At 33.9% G+C, this 20,258-nt stretch overlaps 1 protein-coding gene across 2 annotated transcripts in view; it reads left to right on the top strand.

Annotated features, from left to right (window-relative positions):
- Window positions 1-80: 80 nt before the first annotated feature.
- Window positions 81-20,258, top strand: part of LOC120355231 — a 42,342-nt gene continuing 22,164 nt past the window's right edge. Inside the window, exons 1-4 of one of the 2 annotated variants that reach the window (XM_039443572.1) lie at window positions 81-771; window positions 13,692-13,798; window positions 14,934-15,112; window positions 17,467-17,589. In XM_039443572.1, the coding sequence (XP_039299506.1) occupies window positions 14,957-15,112; window positions 17,467-17,589 (279 nt within the window). In that variant the 5' untranslated portion in view covers window positions 81-771; window positions 13,692-13,798; window positions 14,934-14,956. Of the gene's footprint in view, window positions 772-13,509; window positions 13,799-14,933; window positions 15,113-17,466; window positions 17,590-20,258 lie in introns of those variants that run through there. The other variant, XM_039443571.1, reaches the window with a different exon arrangement.

The following is a 20,258-nucleotide window of genomic DNA, read 5'->3' as shown; positions in this document are numbered from 1 at the left end:
CCTACCTCTGTCTATCTCCGAGGTGGTGGAGAAGGGTGCTTTTCCCCGGCAGAGCTGGTGAGACCCCAGTCGTCGTTAAAACCACGTTACAACCGCATAAAGTAAGTCAATCCGCATTTTATGTATTTTCCTCGGTCCTCCGTATTTTGTAAACCCCTCAATGTTAACCCGCGCTGTTCATATGGTCCAATACCGTGCCAGATGTAATCAGTGTTCCTATTAATTTACAGTTTACTGATAAACTTTAATATCGATCTCGTTTATTGTAATTGTGAATCGTATCCTTACTACAAATTTATTCATCCAAGTTCTGAGTTTGTGCTTACTAATTTGATCTTATTTATTCGAGTGTCAAGTGTTCAAATTCGCGAGTGTGATTGTGAAAAGCTATTGCATTTCTATTATTTTGTCGTATTTCTCTCAAAGTCTGTAATTCGAAAACGTGTTACATTTTTCAATCCAAAACGTGCAATATCGTTGTTTGTAAAACGCTTATCGTTTATCCTTATCGCTTCCGAGATTGTTCTTCCCAACTTCCAATCGGTTCGGTTCGGTACGCGCACGCTCCTAGAGAGAGCACGAATAGGAGCAGCAACTGTCAGGGCCCTGTTTCACAAGGGTGCAAGCCCCAGATGGCAAGCGGTGCTAGCGTCACATTCACCTGGAGGGAGAACGAATAGGAGCAACGTCAACCTGCGCAGACGTATGGAGCCTTTACCTGTAGTCCTGTACAGGTTAGAAAGAGAGAGTGAGAGAGAGTGAGTAAGACAGGTGAGACGACACCGAATTCTACCCCATTCAATATTCAATTCGCACTGTACTGCTCACCCCACAGCCCGACAGCTGTAGTTATAACCTCCAAGCGTTCGTTGTTTACCTTTTCGTAATGACAGATCCTCCGGAAACTAGCTTAACAGAGTCGAACATTAACATTAACGTATCTGTCCTAAATGAAACAACAATGGACAGTTATAAGAGTGTCATTCAATACAAATTGCTGTCCAATAAGCGCTTACGACTTATTCAAAAAATAGAATTCACTTTGAAAATTATCCAAGGTGAAATTTCTCAAGTCATGATCACTAAAATTGAAGATGATTTCGGTCTTTTCGAAAATATTAGTGAACAAATTTTTGAATTATCAGTTATTTATGACATCCAAGATGCTTCCCTGCATGAAATTCAATCAAAGTACGACGAAATGTATCCACGTTTCGTTTGAATGTCAAAACCGCAAACTCCTGTAACCCCCCCCCACTGTTAGTAAATCAAATATTCAGCTACCGCGAATTCCACTCACAATATTCAACGGGAATGTAAGCAAGTGGAACGAGTTCCACAATAATTTTAAATGTCTCATTCATGATAAGGACAGTTTGTCTGCTATTGAGAAATTCAAATACTTACGATCAAGTTTGAGAGATTCTGCTTATGAGAGCATTTCAAGCATTCCTTTATCCGAACAAGGCTACTCATTAGCTCATAAACAGTTACAAAGACGTTATCAGAATCCACGTATCTTATCAAACTATTTCATTGATCAGATTCTCGATTGTAAAAGTGTTACAAAAGCTGACTATAATTCAATTCGGCAATTCATTGATGTAAATCAAGCGGCAATAGAGTCATTGAAGGGTCAGCAAATTGATGATCATTTTGATTTTGTTGAGGAAAATCGACATGAAAACTCGGTATGATTTTGAATCGTCATTTTTGCCTAATGAAATACCGAAGTGTAAATCTTTACTAGATTTTCTGATCAAAAAGTCAAGAACCATTGAACTTGTCAATGCAGCCGGAAAATCCACGTCAACTAAATTCAATTCTAATATCGATAAGCCAAAAAATATATTTAATTCTAGCCTGATAGTTGCTAGCACTTCAAACGCAAACTCAGACTCTGAAAATTCAAACGTGAATAGAAAAGGTAACACCTCATGTAACGTTTGTTCATCAAATGATCACAACATCTATTCCTGTCCAAAATTATTTAAAATGACAGCCGAAGAAAGATATGATGATGTTAAGACATTGAAACTTTGCTTTGCTAGTCTTGGCAACCATAATAGAAAATTATGCCGCTCCAATAAATCTTGCAAAAATTGTAGTTCGACTGGTCATCACACATTACTCCATTTTGAAAAATTTCGCTCAGATCTGAACCTCAAACGTTGTCTTCTCAGTCTAATGTATGTAGAAAACTCCGCTTCTAATGTATGTGATACCAGCCTTTCTGCATCCGACTCCTCAAATTGCTTGTTGGGTACAGCTCAAGTTATTGTGTTTGATGTATTTAATCGCGCTCATACCGCTAGCGCGGTGATTGACTCTCGATCGCAAGTTACCGTCATCACTAGAGAACTCATGAACAAGTTACATTTAAAACCAAGACCTCCTAGCAGAAGGCTAGTCGGAATTGGGTCTCGAACGTCAATTACTTACGGAAACGTTGACCTGAGTATTTCATCTAGATTCTACAGTGTCATCGAATCTAACGTGTAATCAACCTAGCGTAAGTTTCAATCCAGCAGACTTCAGACAGTTCGCAAATTTAAAATTAGCAGATGAGAGATTTTATGAATTTTCCAAGATTGATTTAATCATAGGTGCTGATTGCTTCATCGACATTTTATGTAGTGAGCACACATTATTGAAGTTTGAGTCTGGGCCTCATGTGTTGAATACAAAATTCGGTTGTGTCGTTATCGGAAAGATTGATTCTGCCAGCCAGCATGTGTCGGAAACTCCCAACGAGGTGAAGGTAAGTTATCAATTACGTTATTGATCTAAAGTTGTGTTGTTTATATTGAATCTATTTATTTAACCGTACAGAACTTATTACTTTAAAATGGAAATGCTATATTGTGCATAACATCACTTTTATCCGACTTTGATCATACTCACTTGACATTGTTCTGATCACAGATTAGAATCTATCTTGTTTTGTGCAACCCATCAGAAATGTTAAAATATTAGTAATAGGAATGTGCCTTCGTTTGTCCCAAATTGAACGAAGTAAATCTGATTGAGCTAAGGCCGGGCAAGAAACAAAAAATCATATTTAATCAGTTTATCATCATATATTTAATACATCATCATTATTTAGTAATGAAGAACTTGAGTTTATGAATAATCAAAATTAGTTTTATTGAGGAAAATCCAAATGCATTCCTAATTCTTGCATATTAATTTTATAGCTTGTTCGTCCCTGTCTCAATTTAAATCCTGATTAAGCTAGGATATGTCTTCTTGGAGAATTAATTTGTCTTCAAGACAAATAATGAAGTCTACAAATTTAATTGGTTGGTCTTTTATGCTAGATTTTCCTTAATATGGAACTAAATGAGACAAGAAAACTAATAATACTAAAAATGCAAGCAAAATTTCAAGTCTTGAAATTCTCATTCCAAATTAATGATGCTGACATTATGTGAAAAAATTATACCAATGAAGCATTAAGGCTGTGCAAAGGCTAAAAGTAAACTTTCTATTGGTGATATTTTTCAAAGTTTTTCGATTTGTATATCATCAAGCTATCAAAATAAAAAAGTTTTCTCAGGAAAACATTTTTTTTCGATCATTACTTTTTGAGATAAGAGCGCCTAAAGTTTAAATTTTTGGGACGGAACATTTCAAATTCGGTTATAGATAAATCCATGAGATTTAGAGGATTGATTCTTCATGGTATTGTTGATCTAGTAGAAAAAAAATTTTTCTGAAAATATTCATTTTCAATAAAATTATTCAATTTACCAAAAATTACCAAAACTAACTCAACAAAAAAATATTTTTGGTCATTTTTAGTAAATTGGATAACTTTATCAAAAATTGATTTTTCCAGAAATTTGTGTTTTACTAGATCAACAATACCATGAAGAATCAATCCTCTCAATCTCATGGATTTATCTCTTACCGTATTTAAAATGTTCTGTCCCGAAAATTTAAACTATATCTCAAAAAGTAATGATCGGAAAAAATCTTTTCCGGAGAAAACTTTTTTATTTTGATAGCTTGATGATATACAAATCGAAAAACTTCGAAAAATATCACCAGTAGAAAGTTTATTTTTAGCCTTTGCACAGCCTTAAAGAGCTCATAAACGTTTTGTGTTTTGACAAATGATATGTTTGATATTTCAGGATGCTATGGAATTTGTTTTTGTCGAGACAATGGATGACGTATTGCACGCAGCTTTCAATGGAGCCGTCACGTTGAATAACGTCTACGAACATCCTCTCACTAGTAAACTGTAAATCTGCTCACAATATCCAGTTGGGTGATTGAGAAATGATGTAACCAATTTTTACGCTTATTTATACTACTTGGGGGTTTTGTAATATCTATTATTAAAGTACTTGTGGTTGGGAAAGCAGGACATGTGAATTATGGCAATTGATTGATTATTAATACATTAATATTTATGGAATAAAGGTGATTATTATTATGAGGTTATAGAAACGGGTTGCACACTCTTATAATTGATGAATGGAATTGATCGAATGTTTGAAGAAATATATGAATGCCATTCAAACATTTAGTCTATGCCATACAATTCTAGACCTCTGCTCATTATTTCACTTTTGGGTTGACATTTGACTGGCAATCTTGAAAGAAGCTCATCCATGTAGATTATCCCAGCAATCATAATTCTATTCTCCTTTCCTATCAAATGTGTTGTTACTTTTTCCAGATCTTTGGTTGCAGTTGTTAAATTTGGTTTGAAAGTTGGGAATTTTATTCATAAACTGAAACGTTTCTGAAATGATTTGAAATGGCATTCAATGCTTACATTCCCCTATTCATAAATCTGTCTAGATGAGTGCCTAATTCTTTATTAATATATAAAGTTATGTAATATGTTATTAAAGTAACATATTCTAAAGATATTGATGACATTGAGATTATAAATGAACACTTATTTTTAAATATAACTCATTCTGATAACAATTTTATCTTTTCCACTATTTACTAACTTAATAAACTGGAATTATTTTGAATGACATAATGACTTAAAAATAGCATGAAGTTGATAAGCTAGAAATTATTTTCATCAATGACATAATGACTCAATATTGTCATCAACTCAGCTCAATCAACACAATTTTGTCAGCTGGAAAATATTTTTATAAATGACAAAACTTATTCAGTCATGTACAATTATTACACTTATGTGAGAAGACATATGCCCAAAACTGTCTCTTCTGAAATTAATAATACAGTCCAAATCAAAATGTAGGTTAAGCTATTATCACTTATTAAAATAACAATACACACTTCAAAAAAGGAACAAATTACAATTAAAAATAGATATACCGAAGAACTAAATCTCATAAAGTGGTAATTGATTAATTTAGTTCACATATATACATGTATTTGAGTTATTTTAAAAAATTCATATATTTTAGTGGTCTTAGTACATCTTGGACAGGAAATTCCATCAAGTTCCTCATTAAACGATCGTTTCACTTCTTCTAGGCATTCATTGCACATTAAGTGTCAGCACTTCTGTACTACCATATTGATATTCCACTGCTGGCTACAGCAATAGTAAAAGAAACAGAATCCCATAGATAATCAATCTCCTTTATTAAAATTGTCATCTCTTCTTATTTGCCTGTTTAATTTTAGTGCTGCTATGCAGACACTGCAAAGGTGACAATGCTGCCTCTGCTATTCTGGTTGTCACCTATCTGGTTGGTACCACACGCACTGGTAAAGCAGATGTAGGCCTACCGCTTGCCACTCTATCATCTGCAAGCTCCTTTATGAAAATTGTTGTCTCTCCTTATTTGCCTGTCTAATTTCAGTGCTGCTATGCAGACACTGTGACGGTGACAATGCTGCCTCTGCTATTCTGGCTGTCACAGATCTGGTTGGTACCGCACGCACTGGTAAGGCAGATGTAGGCCTACCGCTTGCCACTCTATCATCTGCTGATGGAACTGAAGTGGGCCTAGTGGTTGTTGTAGTGGATGCTTCACTTTTTCTACTTGCTTTTGGAACTGAAGTAGGCCTAGTGGTTGTTGTTGTGAATGCTTCACTTTTCCTACATGTTCTTCCAACTGCTGAAGCAGCACATGTCACTGGAGATAGTTTTGATGACATTTTAGCAATTGTGGATGAATAAGGCAATGACTGTACTATGGTGTTTCTGATGCGTGCCCCTGTTGATGGTGCTGAAGATGACTTGGTCTTAGTGGATGAAACTCCACTTCCTTTGCATTTGCTCCCAACTTCTAATGCTGCAGATCCTTCATCCTGGGCTCTTGCCACTGTTTCCTGCTGCACCGTAATTATTCCAGATAATGTCCTGCGATAAACAGGCGTGTACTTCACAAATTTGTGCTAGAAATTCAGTTTTCATTACATCTATATAGGTAATGTTTTTATCTTAAATGTTTTTATTGACACTTATACTTGAGCTCACATCCACTTTTGAAAGTAATCCTATTATAAAACTTGCTCTAAAGAAATTCGTTCCAATTCCTCTGACTAGTGGTTCAATAGTTAATGCATTTTTACAAATGATTGAGTAGCTGTCCATGGTCTCACATGCAATTTTTGTCATTCATGTTTGTGATATTATTGTGCTATTGATTGTTGTAATATTATGACTGAAATATGCGGATTTCTTATAATTATGTGTAGTTTTGAACGGTGGAATCTTTAGCTTTTTCATGTATTTATTTATATTAAGGTTTTGAAATATTTGTAGTTAGGCACTCATCAAGACAGATTCATGATTAGGGGAATGTAAGCATTGAATGCCATTTCAAATTATTTCAGTAATGTTTCAGTTTATGAATAAAATTCCCAACTTTCAAACCAAATTAAACAACTGCAACCAAAGATCTGGAAAAAGTAACAACACATTTGATAGGAAAGGAGAATAGAATTATGATTGCTGGGATAATCTACATAGATGAGCTTCTTTCAAGATTGCCAGTCAAATGTCAACCCAAAAGTGAAATAATGAGCAGAGGTCTAGAATTGAATGGCATAGACTAAATGTTTGAATGGCATTCATATATTTCTTCAAAGATTCGATCTTTCATTCATCAATAATTGATTTATATATTTATATTATAAGAGTGTGCAACCTGTTTCCATAACGGCCACTAGGCCTACTTCAGTTCCATCAGCAAATGATAAAGTGGCAAGCGGTAAGCCTACATCTGCCTTACCAGTGCATGTGGTACCAACCAGATCGGTGACAGCCAGAATAGCAGAGGCAGCATTGTCACAGGCACAGTGTCTGCATAGCAGCACTGAATTTAAACAGGCAAATAAGAAGTGATGACAATTTTTATATAGGGGCTTTTCTATGGTATTCTGTTGCATTTGCCATTGCTGTAGCCAGCAGCGGAATATCAATATGGTAGTACAAGTGCGGACACTTAATGTGCAATGAATGCCTAGAGAAAAAGAAATGATGGTTTAATGAGGAACTTAAGGGAATTTCCTCTCCAAGGTAGGTGTAATGAAAACTGAATTTCTAGCACAAATTTGTGAAGCAGGCGCCTGGTTATCACAGGACATCATCTGGAATAATTATGGTGCAGTAGGAAATAGTGGCAAGAGCCCAGGATGAAAGAGCTTGGTCTGCAGCATTAGAAGTTGGGAGCGCGTTCAAAGGAAGTAGAGCTTCATCCACTAAGACCAAGTCATCTTTGAAACCATTAACGATTGGGAACGGATGGAGTAGGAATGGAGCTCCATCATTTGAAACTAAGTCATCTTCAGCTCCTTCATCAGTTGGGAGTGCCTGCAAAGGAAATGGAGCTTCATCCACCAAGACCAAGTCATCTTCAGCACCTTCAACAGGGGCACGTATCAGAAATACCATAGCTCAGTCATTGCCTCATTCATACATGAATGCTAAAACGTCATCAAAACTATCTCCAGCAACATTTGCTGCTTCACCAGTTGGAAGAACATGTAGAAAAATTGGAACAACCACAACAACAGCCACTAGGCCTACTTTAGTTCCATTAGCAAGTTGAAAAAGTGAAGCATCCACTACAACAACCACTAGGCCCACTTCAGTTACATCAGCAGATGATAGAGTGGCAAGTGGTAGGTTTACATCTGCCTTACCAGTGCGTGCGGTACCAACCAGATAGGTGACAGCCACAATAGCAGAGGCAGCATTGTCACCTGCACAGTGTCTGCATAGCAGCACTGAAATTAAACAGGCAAATAAGAAGAGATGACAATTTCAATAAATAAGCTTATCTATGGAATTCTGTTGATTTTGCCATTGCTGTAGCCAGGAGTGGAATATCAATATGGTATTACAGAAGTGCGGACACTTAATGGAATTTCCTGTCTATGATAGATGTACTGAAAACTGAATTTCTAGCACAAATTTGTGAGGCACATGCCTTTTATTGCAGGTCATCATCTGGAATAATTATGGTGCAGCAGGGAACAGTGGCAAGAGCCCAGGATGAAGGAGGTGGTCTGCAGCATTAGAAGTTGAGAGCTTGTGAAAAAAGAGTGGAGTTTCATCCACTAAGACCAAGTCATCTTCAAAACCATCAACAGGGGCTTGCATCAGAAATACCATAGCACAGTCATTGCCTTATTCATCCATGATTGCTAAAACGTTATCAGAACTATCTCCAGCGACATGTGCTGCTTCAGCAGTTGGAAGAACATGTAGAAAAAGTGAAGCATTCACAACAACCACTAGGCCTACTTCAGTTCCATCAGCAGATGATAGAGTGGCAAGCGGTAGGCCTACATCTGCTTTACCAGTGCGTGCAGTACCAAGTAGATCAGTGACAGCCAGAATAGCAGAGGCAGCATTGTCACCAGCGCATTGTCTATGTAGCAGTGTCTACATAGCAGCACTGAAATTAAACAGGCAAATAAGAAGAGATGACAATTTTAATAAAGGAGCTTATCTATGGTATTCTGTTGCTTTTGCTATTGCTGTAGCCAGCAGCAGAATATCAATATGGTAGTACAGAAGTGCGGACACTTAATGTGCAATGAATGCCTAGAAGAAGTGAAATGATCATTTAATTAAGAACTTAATGGAATTTCCTGTCCAAGATAGATGTAATGAAAACGGAATTTCTAGCACATATTTGTGAAGCCAGGCGTCTGCTTCGTAACGGATGGAGTAGGAATGGAGCTCCATCAATAAAAACTAAGTCATCTTAAGCTCCTCAGCAGTTGGGAGCGTGTGTAAAGGAAGTGGACCTCCAATTACTAAGACCAAGTCATCTTCAGCACCATCAACAGGGGCACGCATCAGAAATACCATAGCAGAGTCATTGCCTTATTCATCCATGATTGCTAAAATGTCATCAAAACTATCTCCTGCAACATGTGCTGCTTCAGCAGTTGGAAGAACATGTAGGAAAAGTGAAGCATTCACAACAACAGCCATTAGGCCTACTTCAGTTCCAGCAGCAAGTAGAAATAGTGAAGCATCCACTATAACAACCACTAGGCCTACTTCAGTTCCATCAGCAGATGATAGAGTGGCAAGCGGTAGGCTTACATCAACCTCACGAGTGCGTGCGGTACCAACCAGATCTGTGACAGCCATAATAGCAGAGGCAGCAGCGCAGTTTCTGCGTAGCAGCACTGAAATAAAACAGGTAAATAAGAAGAGATGACAATTTTAATAAAGGAGATTGTATGATCTATGATATTCTGTTGCTTTTGCTATTGCTGTAGCCAGCAGTGGAATATCAATAAGGTAGTACAGAAGTGCGGACACTTAATATGCTATGAATGCCTAGAAGAAGTGAAATGATCGTTTAATGAGGAACTTGATGGAATTTCCTGTCCAACATAGATGTAATGAAATTTGAATTTCTAGCACATATTTGTGAAGCCAGGCGTCTGCTTCGTAACGGATGGAGTAGTAATAGAGCTCCATCAATAAAAACTAAGTCATCTTAAGCTCCTCAGCGGTTGGGAGCGCGTGTAAAGGAAGTGGACCTCCAATTACTAAGACCAAGTTATCTTCAGCACCATCAACAGGGGCACGCATCAGAAATACCATAGCAGAGTCATTGTCTTCTTCATCCATGATTGCTAAAATGTCATCAAAACTATCTCCAGCAACATGTGCTGCTTCAGCAGTTGGAAGAACATGTAGAAAAAGTGGAGCATTCACAACAACAGCCACTAGGCATACTTCAGTTCCATTAGCAAGTAAAAAAAGTGAAGCATCTACTACAACAACCACCAGGCCTACTTCAGTTCCATCAGCAGATGATAGAGTGGCAAGCGGTAGGCCTACATCTGCCTTACCAGTGCGTGCGGTACCAACCAGATCGGTGACAGCCAGAATAGCAGAGGCAGCATTGTCACCGTCACAGTGTCTGCATAGCAGCACTGAATTTAAACAGGCAAATAAGGAGAGATGACAATTTCACTAAATAAGCTTATCTATGGTATTCTGTTGCTTTAGCTATTGCTGTAGCCAGCAGCGGAATATCAAAATATCAATATGGTAGTACTTTACTAAGACCTCTAAAATATATGATATTTTTTTCAAACCAACTGAAATGCATGTATATATGTGAACTAAATTAATCAATTACCACTTTATGAGATTGTTTCTTTTTTGAAGTGTGAATAATTGTTATTCTAATAAGTGATAATAGCATAACCTACATTTTGATTTGGACTGTATTATAAATTTGAGAAGGGATAGTTTTGGGCATATGCCTTCTCACATAAGTGTAATAATTGTACATGACTGAATAAGTTTAGTCGTTTATAAAAATATTTTCCAGCTGACAAAATTGAGTTGATTGAGCTGAGTTGATTACAATATTAGCCAGCTGTTGTTTTAGGAGTACATTTGAGTTTCTTTTCGCGTTTTAAAATTTTCAATTATTAATACAGTATTTTCAGTTATTAGTGATGATTTAGTGAAGTATTATTATTTAATTTGGTTTTCAACTTTCCTAAATTCTAAATTCCTAGTTTATAAATATTTTGGACTCAAAATTGGACAAAAAACGTGTAGTGTAAACATAACCTATTTTTGCACAATTTCTATCTAAATTTGGGAAAGGAACAGTTTTGGGCTTTAAGCCTGTTGTTCCTTTCCCAATCATTCATTGTTGAGAATGATTGTATCTATTAATGTATAAATAAATATTGATTATTTATGTCATTGATGGAAATAATTTCTAGCTTATCAACTTCATGCTTTTTCTAAGTCATTATGTCATTCAAAATAATTCAAGTTTATTAAGTTAGTAGCCTAAGTAGAGAAAAAAGATAAAATTGTTATCAGAATGAGTTACATTTAAAAATAAGTGTTTTGAAGATGACTTGGTCTTAGTGGATGAAACTCCACTTCTTTTGCACGCGCTCCCAACTTCTAATACTGCAGACTAAGCTCCTTCATCCTGGGCTCTTGCCACTGTTTCCTGCTGCACCGTAATTATTCCAGAAAATGTCCTGCGATAAACAGGCGTGTGCTTCACAAATTTGTGCTAGAAATTCCGTTTTCATTACATCTATATAGGTAATTTTTTATTTTAAATGTAATTATTGACACTTATACTTGAGCTCACATCCACTTTTGATGTTAAAAGTGTCACATTAATTCTATTAGAAAACTTGCTCTAAAGAATTTCGATCCAATTCCTCTTACTAGTGGTTCAATAGTTGATGCATTTTTACAAATGGTTGAATAGCTGTCCATGGTCTCACGTGCAATTTTTGTCATTCATGTTTGTGATATTATTGTGCTATTGATTGTTGTAATATTATGACTGAAATATGCGAATTTCTTATAATTATGTGTAGTTTTAAACGGTGGAATCTATAGCTTTTTCATGTATTCATTTTTATTAAGGTGTTGAAATATTTGTAGTCTAGGGTTGTAGTAAAGAGTCCATCTGTACAATAATTTCGTTATAAGATTAGCAGGTATTAATGTTCAAACATAGAACGTTTGTTTGGAATCTCACATTCCAAAACCAATTATATTTTGTTATACTATTGTTTAAGTTAATTATTTGTTAATAATATTGTAGCAGAACATCTCGAAATCCTCAGAAATTTTATGAACGTATTTCTTTTTTTTATAAACTAAAGCTACTAAAGATCATAACCTCAGTACTAAACTATTCAGATCTCTTGTATTGCTTCTTTAACAGATTGAATCAAACATGTTCTCATACATTAGTATTAGAAATAAGGATGGTAAAGAATTGTTATCAATTTAAAATAACAAATATCAATATTAAGCTCTATTTGCTACACAGAATATTTTTGTATAAATCATTACACATGATTGTTGTATTTGTAATAAACAAGATGTTGGAATACGATGTCTAATTTTTTATCAAATCATCAATGAACCTTATTTGCATGATTGGATCCCATTGAACATTTATACTATAAAGAAAAGATAGCTTATGCTATTATAGCTATAAATAAGCGATGCTTTGCTATCTTTTATTTTTGGTTACATATACATTACGGTATAAAATGCACGTGGCTGTTGTATAGGCATACTTGAATAGCTGTAAAATTATACTAGTATTTCCTATATTAGTAAAATTGATATTTTAATAGTCAGCCCTAGAAATCGCAAAATATCTGTTCAATTATTTTCATAGAGTAACTATCACTATAACAGTACTCATGAAATTGAGATTATGAAATTATGGCACGCCTTATTGTTTTTTGAGATGAGTTACTCATATTCGTTTCGGATAACAAAAAAGGCTACATTAGCCTATAGTTAGTAGTATTCATTAACAATAATTCAATTCATCATAGATTTTTTGCTGATTGCCTACCATAGGTCCACTTGATATTTTATTCAGTAATTTATGTGTTGTTAATAATTATTATCCTAGAGAATGTTTAAGTATTAAAAATTTGTCAGCAGTATTGCTAGAAATACTTGAACCTCATTAAAGCTTCCAACACACAAACGCGGAATGAGAGCAGGGAGCTGGAAGATTTTTATGATAATCTCTGCTTGAAGATCATAAAAATTTATAAACATAGACTATTATTTTTACTTAATTTTTCATCAGCACTTTTTTTAATTTTTGCTCTCGTTGACTATCAATCAATAACGAGAAGCAATCACAACGATTATAGAATCTAGTTTAGTGATTATGATTGCTTCCCAAAGCTTGCTTGTATAAGAAGAACGGTTTATAAATGTATGTGATCTGTCAAATCGTTTTCTTTGTAGAAGCTACTTGGCTTTAAAAAAAATTCTCTGAATAGTTCCAATACTCCCTATTTGTGTTTTATAAATACTACAAATCTCAATAAAATTACTCCTTATTTACATTATTCTCCTGGATAGTTCCAATAGCCTACTATCTACTGGTATTTTGTAAAAAATACTACAAATTACTCCTTATTTACATTATTCTATCTCCATATACAATTTTATTATCCGGTAATGGTTCAAATTAGAACTTCTCAAATCATACCTTTGTCATTATACTCCTAGATTTTTTTGAATATAACTTAGTACAATATTATTGTACTCTATAATGTTCCTAATCATAATAAATTGTTCAAATCCATTAGAGCCATTGTACTCTTATGGCAGGAGTACAATGAATCATTTGAATCTACATCAAATTCGTGTATCGTCATCATGTGTGGTACTTGAGAGCGGAATTGCTGAAATGTATATGACTGGCATTGTCTGAGAGATTTGTTGGATGAGACAGGAGCGAGGAGCGTCAGAGATCAATAGCAGTCGGGATGTCCGTTACCATGGCAACCCCATCCGCCCTTCCCAAGATGGAGTCATAGACCAGTCACACAAATTCTGAAGGTAATTTATCGCCTTATTTGTTTATGTTTTCCATCAACATTTATCATCTCATAACTCAAATAGAATTAGCATAAATTATATAATACGCTCATTTTGCTTCATTGCTAGGTTTACAGTAACTATAGCTGGAATCAGGATGGGTTTCACATTTATTGTCGTGGAATTTATCTGAAATAGCTGGATTCAATAGATAAGAATTGTTGAGATTAGAAATTATTGATTGAAAAATCGATTAAAAATCGTTTATTGTGTTGTAGTCTTAATCATCAAAATACCCTGTTGAAGGATTCTCGAATCGACTCCAGACTCAAGTTTTTTTTTCAAAATAACACACGAAAAAATAGAATATGCTACAGAAGGGGTACAAAAGTATTCACTAATACATTTTTTCAATATTATAAGAGTGAAGAAGTGTCAGTCGTATTATAGAAGCTTACAAAATACTTTTTTTCTTACATTTACTGACACAGAGGCACGAGTTAGGCCTACGGTACTTATCAATTGAAACTATTCAAAATGATGAGAGAGTGACCTACATGAACTTGATTCAGAAATCGTTTTTCAGGTTTTTATAATTTTATATTTGAGTGTTGAAAGTAGTTGATATAAACATTTTTGAAGCAGGAAACGTAATGAAACTTACATAGTTATTTGTGAGACATGAATATTCTAAAATATCCATGAAATTATTCAAAATAATCATAGCGAATACAACAAATAAATTATTAGTTATCTGATTAATAGATTTGAGGCTGAATCTTTATTGTATGTCTTTGTTGCACCATTTTTCTTGAGCTTTATAATTATAAATTAATTAAATATTAACAATCATGAGTTAATTTTAAACGCTATTGCCAGAAAAAGAGATATTATGTGAACGCTATTAATAGTGATATTTTTATATTTTCTGTGAAAATAATTATTGCCAAATAATAATTTGGCCATTCAAGTTTCAGTACTTTTCTATTTTAGCTACTTTAAAAATTACAAATTTAAACTAACTCAGCTTGAAGCATGCATTAATTAAACTTATGATGAATTATTTTTACTAATGAATGTGTTCTCTAAATTAATTGAACTTATTTGAATAAAACTAAACTTGATTTTCAACTAATTAATATGCTGGAAACGGCAGGTTAATCCTTATCAAGGCGAAAGATGGGGTGGACCAATGTGGCATTGGTCACAACTAGCAGCGTATTGCTCAGCTCATTGGTATTTGTGACGGCAGCCTCGAAAAACCCGACCTACTTCAACATCGGCGGCGTCCTCAGTAACAATGTCAGCGAATTTCACTTCCAGGAAACCATCGCTGTGAGTAGAATACAATATTTTATCAATTGTCTTCTTACTAATATTATGATTAACTATATATTATGAAAAACCTTATTGATAAACTTTTTACTATTGCATTGGAAAATGTATGGTTATCTCTATTTCAATGATTCTTATTATTTTCTCTTTATTTTTTATAGGGAAAATTAATTAGCCTGTTTATTAAACAAAAAACAAGTACCAATTTATTATTCTTCCAGTGCAGCAGAACAGCTGAATTTTATTGAATAAATTACCTGTAATAGTATATTTCGCACCTAGGGCCGAAAATGAGATATTTCCGGCTCGAAATCGGTTTTTAAGTCCGAGGCCGTAGGCCGAGGACTAGAAAAGATTGAGAGCCGGAAATACATTTTTGCCCATGGTGCGAACGCTATTTTTCGCCACACCAAAAAAAAACTTCCCAATATATGAGAAATTAAAAAATAAATAAAATTCAAACAGCCTATTTTGATAGTTTGAATCTTGGTTATGACAACTTTCACTGTCAATTAATTTCAATATTACTAATTAATGATTTACAATAGTGACAATATTTTTATACTATTAATATTTCGAATAATTGTTTGAATTTTTATAGCTCGCGCTTTGCGCCTGGTGCAATATCTCATGGATAGATGGATGAATAGAATTTTCATTACTATTGTGAAATAATGTGATTAAAAAATTAATATAATTGCATATTTCACAGTTTTGTCTCAAAATATATCTAAAAAATTGATTGAAATTTAAATTACGGTAACTAATATAAAAAATAGCTAATAAAAGTCGAAATTCATCGACAAAAAAAAATGTCACTGACCGAGGTTCGAACCTAGATCATGTTTGTGATTCACTGAGCTTGGAGCTTTTGAGTACACGCCTTTACACTCTCGGCCATTGCTCCTTTTGATCGAACTGGCCTGTAAGTCAGGTAACGTATGTAGGCTACTATAATATAGTGTAGCCTATAGCGGCAAACTTTAAGTCGGTTTGCCGGCATTTTCACAACAAAATATTGCTCTGAAAATAGTTAAATCATAGAGAAAACATTCGAAGATTCAATCTTGAGTGGCCTAATGTTTTCTCTATATGGTTTGATATTGAAGAAAAATTATCTAAAAGTTTTAATAATGAATTACGGAAAAATTACTAGGAATTTTTTAGTCAAGGCTGAGTTTCACCAGTAGGCTTACCTTAAACTTTAGATCTCTGCTGTATTTTCCTATTATTATTGTTGATTGTATTGCATTAAGAAGTGGAATTCGATAATAAAAAAGAAACAATTATTACTCTACCTCACTTTTAAATATCGATACAATTATTGTACTTTGATTTCAAATTCGATTCTTCACTTTTAAAGACTTGCGATACGTACCTTTCTGACAATGGACAATGTAGCCAACATTATATTGTTGAGGCTATGGATATATCATCGTATTCTATTGTTTGATATCAAAAACACAATAATAAATATTAAATTATGAAACAGTAATTTATAAAATATATTATTATAGACATAATACCGCGATTCACGATACATAATATATAGATTATTACAGTCATTATGAGATTATCTCTCCATGATTTTTGTGAGATCGGACACGATCAGCTGTTATTCAAGGTCATTTTACAGCCCTAGGGCTGTAAAGTTTTACCGGCCTGGTCGGAAAACAATCACTTTCGGCCTCCATATGACGCACGTAAACCAGCTCATTACATCCAAGTGTGGCGAAAAAACTATTATTAGAGACAAATAATAATACAACGGCATCTTCACTTTATAATAATTATCAGAAATCCTAGTTCAATAACGAAATAATTACCAAGAAATAGGCATTATTATACCTGTTTGAATGATTATTTATTGCGAACCGTAAGGCCATTCATCAACAATGGAGAATCGTAACACATACTACTGTATTTAAAAAAATATCCATTTTTTAAATTATCCTTTGATGTCTATGGAAATTGATGATGAAATTATTTAAATTGAAATCAAGTAGGATTCATTATATCAATCTAGAAGTGAATTTAACACTAAATGCTCTCTAGTGAAATAGTAAGCAGATAATTATGATCTCATTCTTTTGGATTTGATATTTTCATTTCTACAAAATTAGTGTTTCAATACACAATACTTATATTCAGATTATTTTATAAAAAAAATTCAATAAACCTGACAATGATTTCCTCAGTATTGAAACTCAACTTTTGTACTAATAATTAAACTATATAAGTAGGGCAATATAAAATATTGTATCTTGGAGTAATTGTATGAACAACTTTACTATTTCGTATTTGATAACAATCGTTTTTTCATAGTGATCTAATGTTAGTTTATGTTGTTTCAGCATGTGAACTTCGACAGCCATTATGTGCCCAGAGGAACCACATACTATGTCACTGCAATTCAGATGGATGCAAATCCCATAAGAACGGCGTTGAGTGTCTGCAAATATCTGATTGCTCACAGGGTACGTTCACTTTACGGATTACTCGAGTCTCTGTTTCTATATTATTCATTATATTGTTACATTTATAATTATTATGCAGTACGGTATTCAAGTGGCTGAGAGTTATTATTTTTACTATTTCTAGTTTACTACTGTCTTTCAACTTTGTGGTATGATGCGACTTGAGCCCCAAGTTTATACAGGGTGATTCTTAATTATGGTAAAATAATTTAATACTTGATAGTGGAGGTAAAAATAAGAAAAAAGCTCCCATAAACATATATCCATAAACGCTTCATTAGCGATCTATACAGGGTGAAAGATTTCGCCCGGAATTCAGTTCCTCTGGTGAAATACACCGATGCTGGATTGTTTGTGGACTAGTTTTTGAAAAACTTATGGTGGATTCATATGGAAAAATATCCGAAAAATTGAATAAAACTAGTCTGGAAGCTGTAGTGTAAGTAGTTTTTGAGAAAAAAGTTGAAATATGCAAAAAATCTAAGTAGAAAAACACAGTTTTTCCACACAGGTCACCACACTTAAATCCTTTGGATTCGTTAACAACTCTTTTCTTCACAGTTGAAACGAGATTTATCCTGGTACAAGCGATTGTTCTGGAGCTACAAAAAAGTGTGGGCTCGGGTTGAATGATACTGGCGATCCTACATCGATCTTCCGTTCCCTGGCGATCAAATTCTAAGAATTCCTCAGCCATTTTTTTATGAATCAATAATTAAGAAATTCATTGGCCATAAAACAACATTAAAAAAAGTAAGCAATAGGCTTTGTCAATAATAAGTAAAATATCACAACTAGGTAGACTATAGAAACGATCAAATTTACACAACATACACATTGAAATATTCCAGGTACTCATCAACAGAATAGAAAGCTTCAGACTTGAGCCATTTATCAACAGCAATACAAAACGTTTTCAATGGTAACTGCTTAACATTTTATCTGGTAGTAAATTAAACATGCGAATTTGTTGGTACTTATGACTTTTCAGAGTTTTAGTCAATCTAACTGTAGGTCTACAGTAGTTATACCATCCCTATGTCTAGTTTAATGTGAATGTACAGAAATATTTTTATTAAAATTAGACAATTTTTTCTTGGCAGAGATTAAATTGTATATACAGGGTGTTTCAGAAGTAGTGTCGAGAATTTTAGGGTATCGTACCTGGATGCTAGGAGACTACAAATGTCATATTTGAAGTGTCCAAAACTCAGCGGTTATCCTTATAGCTGCCATTTTGTTTTTTTCACTTAAAAATATTTATCTCAAGAACGAAATGTTGTATTGATCTGAAATTTGGCATGCATATTTATGCTATAAAGACTCAACTATAAAAAATAAAAAAAAATTTTTCGTTGAAATTTTTCAAAATGGCGGCCATTTTAAATTTTTGATGGCGAATATCTCGAAAACCGTCCATTTTACAGAAAATTTACAAGAGACAAAAAAGTTAGCAAATTTTTTCACGATTCCAATGATACCTAATTTATTAAGATTGGTCGAAGAATAACAGAGAAATTAATTTTTTTCGTACTGCATGCATGACCACTTTTCACCATTTAAAGATCAATATTAATTTTTTTATAATTTCATGAAAACCGTTCTTATTACAGAAATATACAAGAATAACTTTCCTCCAAATTTTATTTTACATAGAAAAATATTAATTTCACTCAAATCGGTTCACTGATACTAATGCAGCAATTGCTCAAAATGCCGTCCTTCAACTTGATTACACAGTCTGCACCTTTCAATCATGGACCGTCGAACTGCTATAAAAGCATTTTCATCATCTTGAATGGCACCTGCTGCAGCAACCACTCTTGCCACAAGGTCTTCTTCGTCTTTTACAAGACAAACATTATCATCTGAAAACCATTGTAAAATCATCTGTTTGCCCATATGGAGCCATACCGAGTTTCAAAGCTTCATCTTAAATACATCTGGAATTAAAAAATTAATATTGATCTTTAAATGGTAAAAAAATTAATTTCTCTGTTATTCTTCGACCAATCTTAATAAATTAGGTATCATTGGAATCGTGAAAAAATTTGCTAACTTTTTGTCTCTTGTAAATTTTCTGTAAAATGGACGGTTTTCGAGATATTCGCCATCAAAAATTTAAAATGGCCGCCATTTTGAAAAATTTCAACGAAAATTTTTTTTTTATTTTTTATAGTTGAGTCTTTATAGCATAAATATTCATGCCAAATTTCAGATCAATACAACATTTCGTTCTTGAGATAAAAATTTTTAAGTGAAAAAAACAAAATGGCAGCTATAAGGATAACCGCTGAGTTTTGGACACTTCAAATATGACATTTGTAGTCTCCTAGCATCCAGGTACAATACCCTAAAATTCTCGACACTACTTCTGAAACACCCTGTATATAGTAGAACTGCAGTCTGCTCGGTTGAGGAAGGAGACTCAGACTCCGAAAATTTCCCCATTTCTAATGTAAGTTTTTTTAAGTGTTTTCAATCTATTTATATCTTGTGTCTCCTGTTTTAATATTATATAAATATATAGAAGGAGACTCAGTCTCCGAAAATTTCCCCATTTCTAATGTAAGTTTGTAAGTGTTTTCAACACTAGAAAATTTGAATTGGAATTAAATTTATTATTTTTATTGAAAATGTATTATATATTTGATAGCTGTGAAATTTCT

The sequence above is a fragment of the Nilaparvata lugens genome, chromosome Y, assembly GCF_014356525.2.
Source record: "Nilaparvata lugens isolate BPH chromosome Y, ASM1435652v1, whole genome shotgun sequence".
In the NCBI taxonomy this organism is placed as follows: domain Eukaryota; kingdom Metazoa; phylum Arthropoda; class Insecta; order Hemiptera; family Delphacidae; genus Nilaparvata; species Nilaparvata lugens.
Note: the sequence above shows the minus strand (reverse complement) of the source record. Positions and strands in the feature narration are given on the sequence as shown.